Raw genomic sequence first — 16521 nt, forward strand, 5'->3', positions numbered from 1 at the left:
GCATCGCATCGACAAAGCCATGCATGATGCCTCTCGACTTTGCCAATTCTCTCGCCGCTAGCCCTCAGTGCACGCAAGCTTCGTGGATATCTATACTCCGTATGCCTTATTCCATACACATGGTAAACTGAGCATGCTTACAAACAGGCTTTTGTACGGTTAAACAAAAATTTAAAGCGTTTCGTTCAGGGACAAAGCACAAGAAAGATAGATGAGAAATAAAAGGGCTTGGGCATTACTCGTATGCTGATTCGTCGTGCTACTCATGCTTATGATCCTGCCGAAAGAAAAGAGGATGAAAAGCCTTCAACGTCCCATAAACTTGCGTTTTGTAAAGGCGAGCCAAAACTTGTCTGGTCTTGTTGCATCCCTGAAGTATACTTTCTCAATGACTCTTGCTCCGAGTTCTTGTCTGAATTGCGTCAAGTAGCTTCTCAGCAAGTCAGCTTCATTTCTGTTACTAGGCGCCGCGTAGATGTTATTGAGCGGGAACCCAGCTTCTCCTGGGATAGAGAATTGGTCGAGTGCCAGGGTAGTGAGCAGCTTGACTGCTTCCTGCTTAGGCACTGCACCCTGTGGTCCGTACTTTTGCCCACTCGTCATGAGCTTCGTGAGGCATTCGGAGATGTAGAGAATGCCATAGATGAGCGTTCTATCGCTCGGTCCATCGATTGTGAAATTTCGGAAGAACGTATTGGCTCTAAAGAGCTCTACGCATTCGTCTAGGATATCTGGTGCTCCTGGGTCTTGCGGTGGGTAGGCGGGGCCTTTGACTTTTGTGTTGAGGGGGAGGAGCGCCATGGTGCTGACGATGCGGGTGTCGGCATCTTCGAGGAAGGAGGAGTGGTAGGCCTAGAAGGGGTTGTCAGCGATACTTACTTGAGCTATATGACCATACAGGCATGGGTATCACGCGGATGCGACAGGAGCTAGCGGAGTATTTGGTGGATGGGAGTCGCTTTGAGGATGACGAAGAGAGACAGGGAGAAGGACAGTCACATCTAAGTCTTGAAAACCTACAAATATGTCGGCGAGGCATGCAAAAGGTCTCTGCTACTGCTAGCAGCAATGGATGCTTTCCATGACATGCGCCCGTCTGTTCCGTCTCCTTCATGATTCGGCGCAGGCACTATGCTACTGAGAAGCGATTGGTCTGCAATTTGACTACTGAAGGGGTCTCTTGCTCAGCAGGATGTATGCAGCATCGTGTAGGATGACGATAGCGGGTAGAAGGCACGATGCGAGCAATGGAAGACAGACAAGCTGAGCCATATGGTCTAGTGTCTTGGCCTAAAGGGATGCTGACACATGTCTTGCCCAAAAGCATCCCCAGCAAAGCCAGCTCAGCCGGTCATGTCATGGACATGAATGCAGCTGCCTCCCGTTGCTTGAGCCGCGCCTCACTCTCTCCGCCAGCCAGTCCCTTGCAATACAATGGATGTGTTGGTCGTGGTGCAGTTTTCTTCAGCTGAGGCAAACAAACCGAGACAAGAGACATACACTCGTACTAGTAGTAGACTGCCGTGGACAAGGGCTCTCAGACACAGCCATGATCCCCGGCCTCACCTCCGAGGAAGAGGTGCTCGAGCTCGAAAGCCAAATCAGACTCCTCAATGCAAAAGTCGCAGCAGCAGTCGATCGTGCCGCAGACCTCGAAGATGCGATCCGTCAATACAAACAACGTGAGCGCGCACAACAAGCCGCCGCTACGACGATAACGACAGCAGAGTCGCAGGATGGTAGTGCTGAACCTGCCTCGGCACTCAGACGCATGTCGACATTCATGTTTTCAAATAAGCGCTCATCAGGGCCTCCAGTCGTTGGTGCGACGGAGAATGCTTCAGGTCCCATGTCGCCGACGTCTCCTCGGAAACAGCTGATTGATGATTCACTACCCCTGGCAGTACAACTCACAAAGGAGCGACAGCTGCGGATGCAAGCTGAACAGAATTACGCTTTGCTTCAACAAGAATCAGAAGATCTCTCACAATCGTTGTTTGAGGAAGCCAACAAGATGGTTGCTGCTGAGCGAAAACTCAATCATCAGGTTACAGAGAAGCTCAAGATGTTGGCGGATAGGGAGGAGGAACGAACGGCGCGACTGAGGCATCTGGAAGGTGCCATGGAACGGATCTTGCGCGTTCGAGGAGTTCTGGCTGCATCGCCGGTGACGCCCATGAAGCAGCAACAGCCGTCACCTGTGGCGATGCGCTCTCCGGCCGCTATGATTGCAGCAGCGCAACAGCAAGAGCCAAGAGTAGTGTCACCGAAAGCGAATCCAACGTCACCTGGACGAGCTATTGTTTCAGGTTATGTATCTCGACCACCCACTTCACCAACCACAGTATCCAGACCGACTACACGATCGCCTCCACAATCATCACATACATCGCCCGTCCCTCGTCTCCGGACAAATACATCGATGCAGCAAGCGCGAGAAGCAGCACAAGCGTCCATCACTGCACAAGCACAACAAGATCGTGCTGTGGATGCTGAACGCGCAGCTCGACAGGCGCGTGTTGCTGCTGCAGCGAATCGGATTAGTAAGGCAAAATTACAGCCTAGACCTGCGAGGACGTATGGGCAGGGTACTGGAGAAGCGAGAGGAGTGCCGAGGAGACCTGTGCCTGATTTGAGACGCTCTTCTGGGGATGGACAGGATGTTAGTATTGGAGGAGCCTAGGCTTAGATCCTTTGTGTATTGGGAAGAAGATGTAAGATACGGTGCTACGGAACAGAAAACAGAAAAAAGTTTAACAAAATGAGATTCTTGAGCACTCACCAGTCATTGCCAAGACGATTCACATCAGCGTCACGACCTTCCTGAGCTGCATTCGCCTCCTGATTGATAGCTGGTAGTGCATCAGGCAAGAGTGTACTCGGCAGAATGCTCGTGACAAAGGCATGTGCCAAATTTTGCAGGGCGTTGCCTTGCGCTTGCGCTCGAGGGATCGTTTGATTGGGTGTGTCGTTGGTTGTTGGAGATTGTGCAGGCATAGCAGCAGCAGCAGCAGCAGCGTCGGTCCCTGGTACAACAGGCGCATTCCTCTGTACAGGACGTGCATCGACAGGCACAGGACGTGCTTGTGCACGAAACAGACCAGCAGCCAATCCACTCTGCCACAAGAAAATGACCACAGCAATCGCATTCAACATCAAAAACTTCTTCCACGAGGCATGCGACCCAAGCATCATAACGAGAAACACCAGCTTTAGGAATAACCAAGCATGTGGGATTCCTGTTCGCATGAAGGCTCTGAATTCCGGCCTGTCAAGTGGATGTCGTGCTGCAGCGGGTGCGACGCCTGGAATGAGTTGACCTTGTGCATTTTGGGTTGGCACCACAACGCCTTGTTGCGTCATGGCCCGGATCCCTTCAGGTGAGAGCATGACTGCTTGTCGACCATCTGCCATGACAACAGGGATCGCACTGGACGAAGGTAATTCCACTGCTTGGTGTCGGACGTGGTTGGGTGCTCCTGATGATGCTGCTGTAGGCGCTCCGGGAGCAGAGGCGCCCATAACTGTATTCAACAGACTTGTCGCGCGTGCTGCTCGAGAACGAAGCGAACGTGATGTGTGTCTCGAAGCCGCTGTTGTTGCTGTTGCCGATTGTTGGATCAAGTAGGGAAGTCCATCAATCATGTAAACCTGGTATTGTAGACCTGTGCGCACATAAGACTGATCCCCAATGATTGACTTGAGGTGTTCTGCCATATCAGATGAATCAATCGACTGAGCTGATGATGGGCGACTCATGCCGCTTGGCGCTGTGGAGGACTCAGGTACATTTCTGCCGACAGGGGTCGATTGAGTCATTGCCGCTGGGATAGATGTACTCGTCTCTGAAGCAGGCGTAGAGCCCACATGCTGCGATACAGCAGGCGCCTGCTCGACAGCAGCAACAGGACTCGAGACGGGGTGCACAGACGCACCCGTCACGAGATGGATAGTCGCGCTACTGCCAGCAGTCAGGTTGAGCTCCAGAAGGGTCTTCTCATCCTGCAAGACGTGACCTGCATAGATGAGCTTCTGAGCGGCCGGTGTCAGGTTTGCATTGTTGAGGGCGAGCTGGATGCCGTATTTGAGTTTGTGGACAGTGTCATGCTGGCTGTGGAAGAGGGTGAGGTCTGCGGCCATGGGGTAGGTTGGGCTCTTGATTTTGATCTCGACTTGTTCTGTCATAGCTGCGCGTGTCTCTGTTGTCGACTGCCTAGCACTAGAGATGACCTTGTAGCTATGCTGCTCTGGTCTGGTGTCTGGTCGTGGTGTCTGGTGCCAGGCTGGCGGGAAGTTCAAGAAATGACGGCGACAAGACAGCGACACCCTCGACATCAAGCAGGCATCGACCAGCTGCATGCTCAAGGCGGCTATCACACGGGCAGCATCGCCGGCACCACTGCATCAATGCCGCAGGACGCTCTTTGGGTTCGGGAAGAAGAAGCAGACGCGGGATGCACAGGCCACAGCGACACCGCTGCTGACAAAGGATAATTTATTCCATCCACTCAGCAGCTCACCGGTCCCTGCTCTCAGACAGCGTGCAGCCTTCATCAAGAGGCATGCAAAGTCACCCACAGGCAAGTCAATAGCGTTTGAGTGTCCCGAGTCTGGGTGGCCGACACATCATGACGCAGAGGAGTATCGTGCAGATTATGAAAAGCACAAGCCATACATACATATCCTCAGGCAAACCAATGAAGATGAGCATGATCTCAGAAGTGGTAGGGCTTTGGACGAGTTCAACTTTCCTGGGCGGCAAGACGTCGAAGAGGCCATCAACATGTCAAATTGGGATGGCTTTCTCTACACCCGCCAATTCAATGCAGTCAATGCAGAGCGGAGTATCAGGCACGTCTCGAAGCTGCTAACCTATCCGTTGACCATTGCTTCTGTCCTCCATCAAGGCTCGCCGTACCGCAAACGACTCACGCGGGAAGGCCTTCGCAGTCTGTCTGCACTCAGAGCGACACTCCATCCAGCCGTCTCGGCAGGTGCAACATCTGAGAATTTGCTTGCTGAAGGCAGACCTTTCCGCATCTTTATTCTCGGAGCGCGTGCCGAGTCTTCTTTGCCAGGGGATGTGTGGATGCAAGGACTTCCCTACATCTTTCCAGACGTTTCCTTTCACGTCCACTTTATTGGGCCTGAAGCCATCTTGCCAGAGACGAATCAACGTGGCAACCGTCGACAAATTGTCAAGACGGTTGATGGTGGTATGACAGAGTACTACCATCCGCGTCTGACATTCTCAACACACAAGGAGTTGTACCACACGCTTCATGCATCTCAAACGTTTGCGCCATTCGACCCTTACCTCGACGTCTTCTTCTTGCCTTGTCCAGGATTAGGACATCCAGTAACACAAGGACAATGGGCAGACACGATGCCTGCACTGCTTGAAACGAAATGTGGCATTTTCATCACAGGCTACAATGAGGAAGACATGGCACGCGATATCGCATTCATTGCAGCAACCTGTCGCAACGAGCACGATTTATTGCTACGACCTGGTATCAATCACTTTGCCTCTCGTAAATGGGATGTCAGCGATTTTGATCCACGCGATGTGATTCAGAATAATTGGGGTGTCTTTGGCGTGCGTGGTAAGCTCTATGAAGCGACTGTGTATGGTAGTGAGGAACTGCACTAGGCGTTCTTGTGTATTCGGCATATAGCGTGCATCATTGAGATAAAATTGGCATAGTCATTCCCCCTTCTTTCCGATCAAATCAATCATGTTGAAGAGCCAGACAATCAAGAGCAAGAACACTGTGCGCGCACGCAAGTCTGTCAAGCTGATCCAAGCCCGTCGTTTGGTCACAATCGGTTCAACCACCAAGGCCTGTCCACACGCCTCCAATTCCAGGTCGTCACTAGCATGAACAATTTCCTTGGTTTCAGGTTTCTTGACGAACCACGTCGTTATCGTCGCAGTCGCTTGAGCCACTTCATACGCAACCCAAACGAAAATGATCGTCGTGGTGAACATATTGACAAGTCGCGTCGCGCGCAGTGAAAGAATACTGGACAGTGCATCGGCAATAGGCAACTGCAACAAATTCTGTGTATCATCCGCCAGCCAGATGTGATATTGTAGCGTAAATGTCTCGAGTGAGATGTGTCCCCAAAATGCAAAGAAGCGGGAATGTGTTGCGCGGAATCCAGGGGTTGCGTTGCGAATAAGGACAAAAGCAACCACAGCGAAGGGTGATAGGTATGGGTGTACCTTGTTGTAGGCGTACTTGTCTGTCACAAACAGACTGGTGATGATATAGGCGAGCAGTGTAATGAGAGAGATGATGAGTCCAAGAGCACGAATGCCTTTCCAAGCACGCTCGCTGAGGGCTTTCGGGAACGACCTCTGTGCAATGGCAAATAGCATGCCTATCGGGACAGCATACAGGTCGAGAGCCATCCTGAAGCGGTATTCCTTCATATCCCACTGAGTATTGAAAATCTTGCCAGCCAAACTTCCAATTGATTCGAGAAGACCTGGGAAGCGAACAAGAAATGTCGACACGAGCATGAGGATGAGCACCTTGAAGACGACTGCTGCGTTGATGTCATTCAGATGCTGACCGAGTCGCATAGTGATGAGAACACTAACATACCAGAACGTAACCAGCGGCGCAAAGTAGTAAAAGAGGACATTCGAATCCATGAGCACCGCCAAGTAGCACGTCAACAGATTCAGTCGTACCAAAACGGACATGACACGCTTCAGGCTGTAGTCTGCCTTGTTGAGGTAGAAGAGAGTATGACCATAGCCAGTCATGAAAAGATAGGCTGAAACCATGCATCTGATGCCAATGTAGATGCTTGGACGTTTTGAGGCACCGTAGTAGTGGTAAAACAGAATTGAGATTTGCATCCATCCCTTCCATTCGTCTGTCTGGTGCCGACTGAGTATACCAGGATCTTTTTCTTCCCTCTTGAGCGTACGCAGACCAGCAACAAGCGCCAGAAGATGCCATCCTGCAAAAGGCCATGCCTCAAACTGCTTGGGAATCTTCGCCATGAAAGACGTCCGGTCTGCCAAGTTGATGTAAAAGCCGACGGCAGTAAGAAGGACCATTGCGAAATAGAGAGGCCTACAGAGTAAGTCGTCTTTCAAAAGTGAGACAAGCAGAACGACAGCAAGCAGAGAGATGGTCAAGATCACCAGGAGGTGCTTTGAAGGCGGCACTCGCGGTTGAGCACAACAACTACTCTTGACGAGACCGGCCGATGTGAGGGCTTTGTTGCATTCGTAGTTGAGGAGTACATTGATGAGTGCTTGGTTTGCGGCATCGTTAAAGTGCAAGCCATCTGGACCTTGCACATCCATTCCACGCTGCATCTGAAGGAGAGCATGAGGCGAGTGGATCTGTTGTTGAGTCGTGAAGCCGTCCAATATCTTGTTCATAGCATTGATGCTTGTGATGTCGTCGAGTGCAGCTCTGCCTGGACTCAGTCGAGCAATGACTGGCATGGATACTGGCAGCAGGATGAGACGACTACTTGGCGTCTTGCCCATTTCGAATCTCTCAACAAGGGCGTGTAAGCTCGTATTGAACTGACTAACAGCTTCGGCACCTTTATTCTTGAGTGCCCATAAGCCGGTACTGACGATGGTCATGCCATCTGCCATGAAATGTGGCTTTTCCAAGTAGGGATCCCAGAAGAACGCCAAGTCGCGCATGCCTTTAGGTTTTCGAGCTGATGGAAAAGGAAGGTTCTTGTGACGTGCGTCCAAGTCGTCTTTCCCAGGAAGCGGTACATCTGGATCGATGCGTCGTGCTAGGCTCTCAAAAAGATTCCTGGCGATGCTATCGCCAAGAAAAAAGATGGATTGACGTTCGAGGCATGCTGTTGCTTGTAGTTGAGAGTAACGAGCCAGGACACATCCTTTTGGCTGCCATTGTGACGTACCGCCGTACCAATCTCCCGTGTGTAGGACTTCTTCGCATCGAGTCGAAGCGCTCTTGTAGTGTCGTGGCAAGAGTAGAGCAGCGCAGAGGAGCAGCGTAACAGCCACAGCGCGCAGCAATTGTGTAGGCTCGCTGGCGAAAAGCATGTTCTTCAAGTGACTGTGTCGTTCGCGTCGTGGACCAGGGGCTCAGGAGTGTTGCGCTGGCTGCAGGTTTAAGTCTCAATAGTGGATGAGTGGGAAGAAGAGCTGGAGTGTCCCGATTCGCCGAGAATGGGCTAGTGAGTAGGGATAACTGGTAGAAGGGATACTGGTTGGTGGTGCATTGCTGATTTGCCAGCTGCAAATCGCAGACAAACAAAGGGCCGTGCAATCGTGCCTGCTGTTTCGCATTTGAGTGGCTTCGTCAAGGTCTTGATCAAACACTGCTTGATCAGATGACTGGAAACAGTTGATGGAGCCACTATCTCAGGCTTGTCTCTTTCAAGGCATCCGGAAGGTACTACAAGAACGAGCATCTCCTTTGCATGGGGTGGATCCATGCTCACGGGCTTGGAGTGGCAGTCGAGAATGAATGCATTCTCGAGCACTCAGATTCTTCGATGAACAAGGAATCATTGTCATGGCTGTACCAGACTGCCGACACATCGACAGGACTTCAGTAGACAAGGTCAAATTGCAGTTGTGTCGTCGGAGCGGTCTACTTCGTTGTCCATCTGAATATGTCCTCGCAGTGAAAAAATGTCGAAGGCAGCAGCAGACCTCTCGACCCACAGAACCATGTTCGCCTACGCTCCTCTTGCTTCATTTTACAAGCTAGAGTGAGCTGGTCTCTGCATCTCTATGCACAGTTGGTTGAGAGTGATTGTCGATCTTGAGTGTGAGAGGATCCGGCTCGTCTCCTTCTCACAATTATGATCTCGATACAACTTGAGCTGCCTTCGTTTGCTTTTTAGATAGAGAGCTATGCTAAATGCCTAATCTATTCTTTGCCCAGTGCTTCACCCACATTGACGTGCTGCCCGCTCTCTACAACGAACTTGAAGCTACTTGGAGCCTCAAAAACGAGCACAATCGTGCTGCCTAAACTGAAGCCACCCATCTCTTCGCCTGCTCTGAGTGGATGTCCTCCAAGCAACTTACTGGACGCCTTATACGTTGCCTCAACAAAGCCATGTTCTGGCTTATCCTTTGTCAATGTGTTCGTCTTGAGATCCTTGTCGAAGGCAATCCTGATACTGCCGACATTGGTCGCACCTACAGGTGTCATGGAGAAGAAGCCATGTCGATAACGTCCAAACAGCACCACCCGTTCATTGAGCACAAACAAATTTGCAAGGCGTTTTGCAATATAGGGTGACACGCTGAATAGTTCACCTGCGAAATGCCGCCGCTTTTCAACAACCCAATTCGTGGGTGAGTGGAAACGATGGTAATCGCCTGGCGCGAGATACACCACTGCAAAGAACAAGCTGTTGCCTGGATTGAGATGTTTCCCATCTGCACGCGTCATTGCAACATCTGCAGCGACGACTGCGACGTCTTTTGCATGTTGCTTCGATGTGTCTTGCGCTATACTTGCGTCCCTACCAGATTTTTCTTCATCGCGATGCGCAGAGTCCTCTTTCTTGCCTGTGAGGAGGTCGTCGAGTGAGTAGGTGATACCATTGATATCAGCAAATTGCTCCTGATTCTTGACTTCATCGTCAGACATCGCATCAAAGGCAATAGACTGCGCATCACCATTGCCTTCACCGCCTAGTAGTGCATCAAGCGAGTAAGAGAGTCCCTTGACTTGCTCAACGCGACGTCCTTCAATCTTGCCGAAGTGAAGTACTTTGCCATCAGCTGGAGACACAATCAAAGCAGACGTATCGATGGGCCGACACCCTTCCTCAAGCTCGCGATAGAAGAAGTGTGCGAGGTTGCGATATTGCTTGAGATCCTTCTCCTTCATTTCATCTAGATTGCAACCAAAGATCCAACTGTAGAGGTGATAGCCCGGTACGCGCATAAAGACGGGCAAGTCAATCTCGTTGAAACGTCCCCAGAGACGCGAAATGCTGCGGAGTGGGAGTGTTTCGAGAACATACACTTGCCATGGCCCTGTCGGTCGAATTTTTTCCTGACCAGGGACATCTTGACTATACTGTCCTGCTAATTTCTTCTTGTAGAAGACAGCGCCTACGACGGCGATACCCAATGCGACAGGGATGGGTTTCCATTTGATTTTGGTATTGTGCAGTCGCTCCCTAGGTGAGCCTGATGCATTGCTGCTATTGTAGCGTGAATGCTGTATACGCGACGGATGGCTAAACAGAGAGGACAGGGCTCTCCGTGGTTGCCACATGAGGCTTCTGCGCATCGCGTGTTCAGCTTGCAGATGTCGCTGTCTGCTGGCTGTCAATTGTCGCGGTGACGTTTTGAAAGTTCATGAGGTCCCACCGAAACAGCCTGACGACATCACATTGCCTCCTCTGTGCTTGCTCCTTGCTTCCTCTGTATAACTCAAAACTACCTCGTGCAATGAAGAGCGCTCTGGCATCAGGTCCAGGCACTAATTCGAGCTTTGCAGCCAAATCTTGCGTCTGCTGCTACAGCTATAATGCCCATGTCCCTGGCACAGTCCCCACACCGTGCTGCAAGCGCTTCGTCTGTGGCCAATGCATCAAGAAGACACCCCGATTTGCTCAACTCTGCATCTTGTGCCAACTACCCCTCGCTGGTGATGTAGCGGGTGATGCGCCTCCTTCACCGCCTGCTTACGATGTTGCTGGCTTGCCTAGCTATCATGCGACTGCCGTCTCTGCTGGAACGTCCAGTGCACCGAATGGCTCAGAGAAGATTGGATCATTTGTACAGCACTATGTGCGGAAAGAGGATACAGTGCAGGGTCTATCGCTCGCATATCAAATCAGCGCTGGGACGTTACGTGCTGCCAACAATCTCTTCGCAGACCACCTGCTACAAGCACGTTCCTTCATCGTTATCCCCGGTGCGCGTGTGTCTCTCTCATCTGCACCGGCAGAAGATGATGCACGCAAGGTGAAGCTGCACAAGTTCATGGTTGCTTCCAAGTGTACTGATTACGCCATGGCGCAGGCATACATGACGGAATGTGAGGAAGATGTTCAGGCTGCCGTTGAGCGGTACAATGCTGACTCTCGCTGGACTCGGGAGCAGCACAGGAAGCACTGACAACTTCAGTGACAAGTGACTGATGAGTAAGTGATGGGTTTCTGGAGGAGATATTTGTGACTGCTGTACCTGGCAGGTGACTGAAGCTGCGGCTGCTGTGATTGGCTCGTGTGTTTGTGTGAGTGGTGGATTGAGTCAATTTGAGTGTTTGCTTGCTGCGGGAAGGCTTCAAGCAGTTCAAGGGATCTGTAAGCGGCCATGTAGCTGCTGACCAGCCGCGACCGCAACTGCAACCTTCATCCCCGGACGACACTCAGTCAATTCCACCACCTCACACACACACCACCTACTACCAACACACAACTTCTACACAAAGATGACTACCGACGCAGCATGTCCCGTCACTGGATCCGCAATGAACACCCTCCCAAAGGACCACCCATCCACTGAAAACGCAAAGACCGACACCTGTCCCGTCACAAACGCCAAACTCTCCCACCACAAGGATGTCGTACACTCGCACCCAAAGGTCGCTGATGGCGCCACCGAGAAGGATTGTCCCGTCCTGTCAAAAGCCGCCGAAGACAAGGTTTGTCCTGTTGTGGGAACGGCTAGTAAGGCATTGCCACCCAACCATCCATCCACGGCGGATGCCAAGGAAGGTGAAGTGTGTCCTGTAACGCAGGCAACAGCATCGCACCACAAGGATGTCATGCATGACCACCCTGCTGTGGCAAAAGACGCGTCAGCCAAGCAGTGCCCTGTTGCTGGAAAGAAGGGCGCATCGGAATTGACGCGCGAGCGTGACGACAATGAGGAAGAGGTGGAAGGTGAGAATGGTAAGAAGGCAAAGAAGCAAAAGACTCAGAAGGACGGCGCTGCTTCTTGTCCTGTAACGGGTTCTGAAATGAAGACGTTGCCTGCTGATCACCCGGCACTGGAGGATGGCAAGACGTGCCCCAAGACTGGTGCCACCAAGGAACATCACGCAGATGTCGTTCACGAGCACTCAAAAGTCAGCAAGGACGCGTCAGAGAAGGACTGCCCCGTGGCGAGCAAGAAGGATCAATCCAAGACCGAGCAAAAGGAGAATGGTCAATGCCCTGTGACCGGCAGCTCGGTCCACACACTGCCACCTGACCACCCATCGACTGAAGATGCAAAGGAAGGTGCAGAGTGTCCTGTGACCAAGGCGACAGTCAGTCACCACAAGGAGGTCGTGCACGAGCACCCAAAAGTATCCAAGGACGCCTCGAAGGAGGACTGTCCTGTTGCCTCCAAGTAGCCAAGTAGCTTTGTTCTTTTGTAGCTTACCCGACCAATACACTGACTATGCCACCAGTAATCTCATTGTCGATGAGGAATTGTGCAATCATTGTGGCCATTGTACTGTGGCATCAAATCATTGTGCAGCTGGCTAGGCCAGTAGGCAGTAGGCAGCAGGAGCAGGAGCACATGCTGCACAAGTCCATGTACAAGCATATTCCATGTCTGTCGCCATCTGATCGCACTCACTGACGTACACCACGACAGGTCCCTTGCCATTCGAGTCCAAGGTACAGCCATCCATAGCCTGCGTCCTCAAGTATCATGGCGCAGTGTCCGGTCTCAGGCAAGCAGCTTCCTCAGGGTGATCCAAATGCGCCAGCTCAATGTCCAGTGACGGGCCAATTCGCAGATGGATCGCGTCCAGCACAAGTCCTTACCACCCAGCAACAAAAAGATGGTGTGCGCTATACACTCATTGGCATACCTTTTTCAACCTTCACGCGCACGCTCGCTATGGGTCTACATGAGCTGGGCTTGACATTCTCACAAATCAGCGACGCGGCGCCTCATTCAGAGCACGTACCGCGACAATATTCGCCGTTCGGCAAGATCCCCGTCCTTCTTCTTCAGCATGGCGACAAGACCTTTGGCATGTCCGAGACTGCTTCTATTGCGCGCTTTCTGGATGCAGGATCCCGGCCGCTTCTTCGATTTGCTGAGAGTGAGCGTATCAAGAACCAGAAATTGGAAGAGATGATTAGCATGACTGGTGATGCGGTCTTTGCTTCTATCGAGGGAGGCATCGTCAAGCCGTATCTCAAGAATAACAAGACTGAGGATGTCACGCAAGAAGCACTCGACAATTTGTCCAAGACACTTGAGATTCTCACAAACGCTTGTCATGGTCCGTACATCTACGGCATGGCCATCACCTGGGCTGACTTGTTCCTCTATCCGATCCTCGCAGACCTTTCAGCAACACCATTTGCTTCAGAACTCGTCAAATTCGACAAGCTACAGAAATGGCTTATACGTATGGGGAAACGCGATGCTGCAGTCAAGACGAGACAAGGCACATTAGAAGGTGGAGCCAGTCCACCTTGATTCGAATAAGAACGTTGCGCCAGCGCCACTACCAGCTCTGCCGTGCGCTTTTACGGATTAACTCCTCTAGCGCCCTTTGACTCTCCCATGACCGTTCCGATAAATCGCGACTCCAGGCCTCAAAGCGTTGTTGCCTCAAATTATCCCACCAGTGCTTCTCAAGCACGCAACGACCTGTAAACAGACCCAGCTCTTGCATGCGCTGCATGTAGAATATCCAAGAATCAAATGCAGGTGATGTCAACTGATCAATGGTCGCTTGACGCAATAGTTCCTCAATCTGGCTGCATGTCTCTTGCAGTGATCGCTCGACAGGTCTGTTAGGGTGCTCTGGATCTCCCTGCTTTGGTGTAGCCGGCAACGATGCTTCCAAAACTGTGTCAAGACCAAACTGCTTCACATCTGCCTCTGATACAGCGGGTGAGGGATAACCCGTATAACTATGCGCAAGCCGTAACGTTCCCGGATGTGCATTGCCAGGCTGTAGGATATGTTGCGACAAGTTATACGCCGGTATTGCAGAGTCACGCGCAAGAGGCGGTGGTAGGAATGCATATGTGTGTGAATGTGGTGACTTGTCGAATGGGAAGCCTGGCATGGCTAGCTTGGACAACTCGAGTGGACCATCCACTATGCTCCTCTCTGAACTTGACTGAACCGGCAGTGACAGGCGCATGTATATTGAGCTGTGAAGAGTCGAGACTCCTTGGTACTGCGACTTGACGAGGAGTCGAGCTTGAAGGCGATCACTTCTTTTGTTGACAGACACACAGACTAGAGCAAATGGACGTGCTAGCACTGCCACTGCCTAGCAGATGCAAATCCCAAACAGCGAGGCAGATATGAAACAAAGGAAGAGTCTGGCTGAAAGACAGGACAAACTCACGGACCTCCTCGATGCTTTATTCCTGAGCGGATCTAGCAGTCCTGGTTTGCCGAGTCAATGCCGACAGAATGCTACTATGTGTTGGTTGAGTAACACCTCAGCCTCTTTCAGGGGGACGGAGTAAGCTCAAATAGGCAATTTGAAGAACGTTGCGGTAAATCCATTAGTCTACGCTTTTACATAGCTCTAACAGACATGTGCGGCAGAGGCAAGGCTGCGATGTGGACTCGTCCCGCGACTAACAGAACGACTCGACGCCGGCGAATAGCCACCAGGACTCTTGGTGAAGATGGCTCCCTTGCCGAAATAATCAGCTGGGCTCTGTCCACGCTCTCGAGACTCACTATCGAGACTTGTACGAGAATTCCGACCACCGAGACGCCAAGCAGAGGGGCTTCTCATTGCAGCTGGTGTATGCACTGTACCGGCAGGGTCCACAGCAAGATTATGCGAAGTGGCTCCGGAGAATGACCAAGCAGAGAAGCGCTCTGTTCCTGGTGTGTTCAGTGCAGATCGAGCGAGTGTTGGCGCCACATCACTCGGCTCAAGCTCAACAGATGGATCGCGCAGTATTGAACTGCTGCGTCGACGCACATGATGCCTGCCATACGAATGGAAATTGCTTTGCGATTGCGAAGATTTGAGTGTATTAATGGGTCGACCATGGTCGACAAGCGCAAGTCGTAGCGCGTGAAGCGTATTGTCAATGGTCATTTCAATCTGGAGATGGTTGCGAATGATAGGAAGCTGCTCCCAGGTGGCATATTGACCGCGCGCCGATGCATCAAGCATAAACTCTGGGTCTGGATTTGTAAGAAGACGGTAAAGACCAGCCAAGAGCGGCTTTTGAGGGAGAATGGTAATGTCGCCAATATAGCGCTGCTTCAAGATACCTGCCAGTCGTTGTGCAAAAGATGGCGCAACGCCAAGAGCCATGAGAACATCTGTGTAGTGCAATACCTCGTCGACCACCATCCGCGGCAGCCAATGCGCTGATTGCAAGTCGTGTGTCGCTTTCGGCAGAAAGATTGTCACATGCGGATTGACTTGACTGACGATAAAGTGGTCGACGTTGAAAAGCTCACTGAGTCGCGTGGTTGGTAAGTCGCCTTCAATAGACCCGTCAATACACTTGTTTGATCCTTCATCCCAAACGACAGGTTCACCAGTCAGAAAATCCTTGGCCAGCAAGGGCGATCCTGCAAAGACAAGAGGAACACTGCATGATGCAGCAACAGCAGACCAAATAATGACATTTGGAGCAGTAATGTGGTTCAGTAGCCTTGGCATCTCATAAACTGAAGAACTGGACACGGTAATGTTAAGGATGCGCCGAGTCTTGTTGAAGGCCTCGCCGAATGTCATGTCACCCATCCATTCAGCCATGACACCACGAAGGTAGCCAATGTCCATAAAGACACCATGCTTCAGAAATCTACCCAGGCGTAAAAGTGGCGTCTCAGGTGTTTTGCCATCTTGGAAGACGTCGAGCGCACCAAAGGGAAATTTGGTGAGCAGGCCGGGAATCTCTGCATCTGTGTGCGTGCAGACAATGGCTGCCACAATAGCGCCAGCACTACTCCCACTAATGATACGCGGCAAGAGTCGTGATTCCCATAAACATGTGACGACCCCGATGTGCATCATACCGAGCGTCCCGCCACCACTCAGTAACAAGGCTGTCCGGCCAAAGGACTGTCGAGTCTTCAAGAGTGCATTCAACACACTACGCGTGTCAATATCTGGCCTGAGTTTGACTTGTTCCATGAGATAGTAGAAGCATCCCCGCACTTCCTCGATATACTCCTCGATCAGAAATTTTGTACCGGTATGGGTGTAGGCATACAGCTTTGGGTTGCCCATATCACCAAGCTGTCGAGAGAGCGTTGTACGCAATAGAAACAAGACCCGCTCAAAGTTATTGGAAGACCGCGCGAGCCTCAATTCATCTAGGCGCACCTGTACAAGCTCACTGTCGTAGTGCGGCGAGACTGCATCCGCCTTCCAAAGATATCGCCCTTCAAGATAATCCAATGCAAGCGCCGCTTTCTCATACTCCTCATAGCTCTTGGCATTCTTGAGTGCCTGTCGGACTTCCTCAATTTCTTGATCGGCCTTACGTCGAGTAGACAAGGTCTGCCAGAACTGCGCCGTGAGTGCTTCAAACAGCTGCATCAATCAAAGCGGTAGAGAATGTCGGTGCGCTTGGGTC

General features: G+C 51.5%; 10 protein-coding genes across 10 annotated transcripts; 4 read left to right on the forward strand and 6 right to left on the reverse strand.

The window, feature by feature from the left end:
* Nucleotides 1–214: 214 nt before the first annotated feature.
* BCR37DRAFT_376737 (actin-related protein 2/3 complex subunit 3) lies at nucleotides 215–965 on the reverse strand. Its single transcript, XM_040868662.1, has 2 exons — nucleotides 899–965; nucleotides 215–852 (listed from the first exon to the last, which is right to left on the reverse strand). Exons 1-2 carry the CDS (start codon nucleotides 902–904, stop codon nucleotides 307–309), a joined length of 552 nt encoding a protein of 183 aa, XP_040727374.1. The 5' UTR covers nucleotides 905–965; the 3' UTR covers nucleotides 215–306.
* An 884-nt stretch (nucleotides 966–1849) lies between these two features.
* Nucleotides 1850–2164, forward strand: BCR37DRAFT_344133 (uncharacterized protein; the record flags this gene model as incomplete). Its single annotated transcript, XM_040867548.1, has 1 exon — nucleotides 1850–2164. A coding segment is annotated over one exon (315 nt), but the record flags the coding sequence as incomplete, so codon positions are not given.
* Nucleotides 2165–2778: 614 nt separating this feature from the next.
* BCR37DRAFT_385675 (uncharacterized protein) lies at nucleotides 2779–4185 on the reverse strand (the record flags this gene model as incomplete). The annotated part of the gene is made up of 1 exon (XM_040870373.1): nucleotides 2779–4185. The coding sequence occupies one exon, from the start codon at nucleotides 4183–4185 to the stop codon at nucleotides 2779–2781; it is 1407 nt and encodes a 468-aa protein (XP_040727376.1).
* Nucleotides 4186–4310: 125 nt separating this feature from the next.
* Nucleotides 4311–5730, forward strand: BCR37DRAFT_376740 (zinc-finger of mitochondrial splicing suppressor 51-domain-containing protein). The gene has a single exon (XM_040868663.1). The coding sequence runs from the start codon at nucleotides 4358–4360 to the stop codon at nucleotides 5651–5653; it is 1296 nt and encodes a 431-aa protein (XP_040727377.1). The 5' UTR covers nucleotides 4311–4357; the 3' UTR covers nucleotides 5654–5730.
* A 2-nt stretch (nucleotides 5731–5732) lies between these two features.
* Nucleotides 5733–8059, reverse strand: BCR37DRAFT_385677 (10 TM acyl transferase domain found in Cas1p-domain-containing protein; the record flags this gene model as incomplete). The annotated part of the gene is made up of 3 exons (XM_040870374.1): nucleotides 5733–5772; nucleotides 5856–7851; nucleotides 7915–8059. 3 exons carry the CDS (start codon nucleotides 8057–8059, stop codon nucleotides 5733–5735), a joined length of 2181 nt encoding a protein of 726 aa, XP_040727378.1.
* Nucleotides 8060–8894: 835 nt separating this feature from the next.
* On the reverse strand, nucleotides 8895–11007 carry BCR37DRAFT_401915 (phosphatidylserine decarboxylase-domain-containing protein; the record flags this gene model as incomplete). The annotated part of the gene is made up of 3 exons (XM_040871866.1): nucleotides 8895–9454; nucleotides 9503–10164; nucleotides 11003–11007. The coding sequence occupies 3 exons, from the start codon at nucleotides 11005–11007 to the stop codon at nucleotides 8895–8897; spliced, it is 1227 nt and encodes a 408-aa protein (XP_040727379.1).
* A 458-nt stretch (nucleotides 11008–11465) lies between these two features.
* On the forward strand, nucleotides 11466–12335 carry BCR37DRAFT_385680 (uncharacterized protein; the record flags this gene model as incomplete). The annotated part of the gene is made up of 1 exon (XM_040870375.1): nucleotides 11466–12335. One exon carries the CDS (start codon nucleotides 11466–11468, stop codon nucleotides 12333–12335), a length of 870 nt encoding a protein of 289 aa, XP_040727380.1.
* A 73-nt stretch (nucleotides 12336–12408) lies between these two features.
* Nucleotides 12409–13437, forward strand: BCR37DRAFT_208817 (uncharacterized protein). The gene has a single exon (XM_040866403.1). The coding sequence runs from the start codon at nucleotides 12641–12643 to the stop codon at nucleotides 13421–13423; it is 783 nt and encodes a 260-aa protein (XP_040727381.1). The 5' UTR covers nucleotides 12409–12640; the 3' UTR covers nucleotides 13424–13437.
* Nucleotides 13438–13451: 14 nt separating this feature from the next.
* BCR37DRAFT_391001 (uncharacterized protein) lies at nucleotides 13452–14021 on the reverse strand (the record flags this gene model as incomplete). The annotated part of the gene is made up of 1 exon (XM_040870942.1): nucleotides 13452–14021. The coding sequence occupies one exon, from the start codon at nucleotides 14019–14021 to the stop codon at nucleotides 13452–13454; it is 570 nt and encodes a 189-aa protein (XP_040727382.1).
* Nucleotides 14022–14978: 957 nt separating this feature from the next.
* Nucleotides 14979–16391, reverse strand: BCR37DRAFT_332917 (putative esterase of the alpha-beta hydrolase superfamily; the record flags this gene model as incomplete). Its single annotated transcript, XM_040867079.1, has 1 exon — nucleotides 14979–16391. A coding segment is annotated over one exon (1413 nt), but the record flags the coding sequence as incomplete, so codon positions are not given.
* Nucleotides 16392–16521: the final 130 nt, after the last annotated feature.

Source organism: Protomyces lactucae-debilis (assembly GCF_002105105.1).
Source record: "Protomyces lactucae-debilis strain 12-1054 chromosome Unknown BCR37scaffold_3, whole genome shotgun sequence".
Lineage (NCBI taxonomy): Eukaryota > Fungi > Ascomycota > Taphrinomycetes > Taphrinales > Protomycetaceae > Protomyces > Protomyces lactucae-debilis.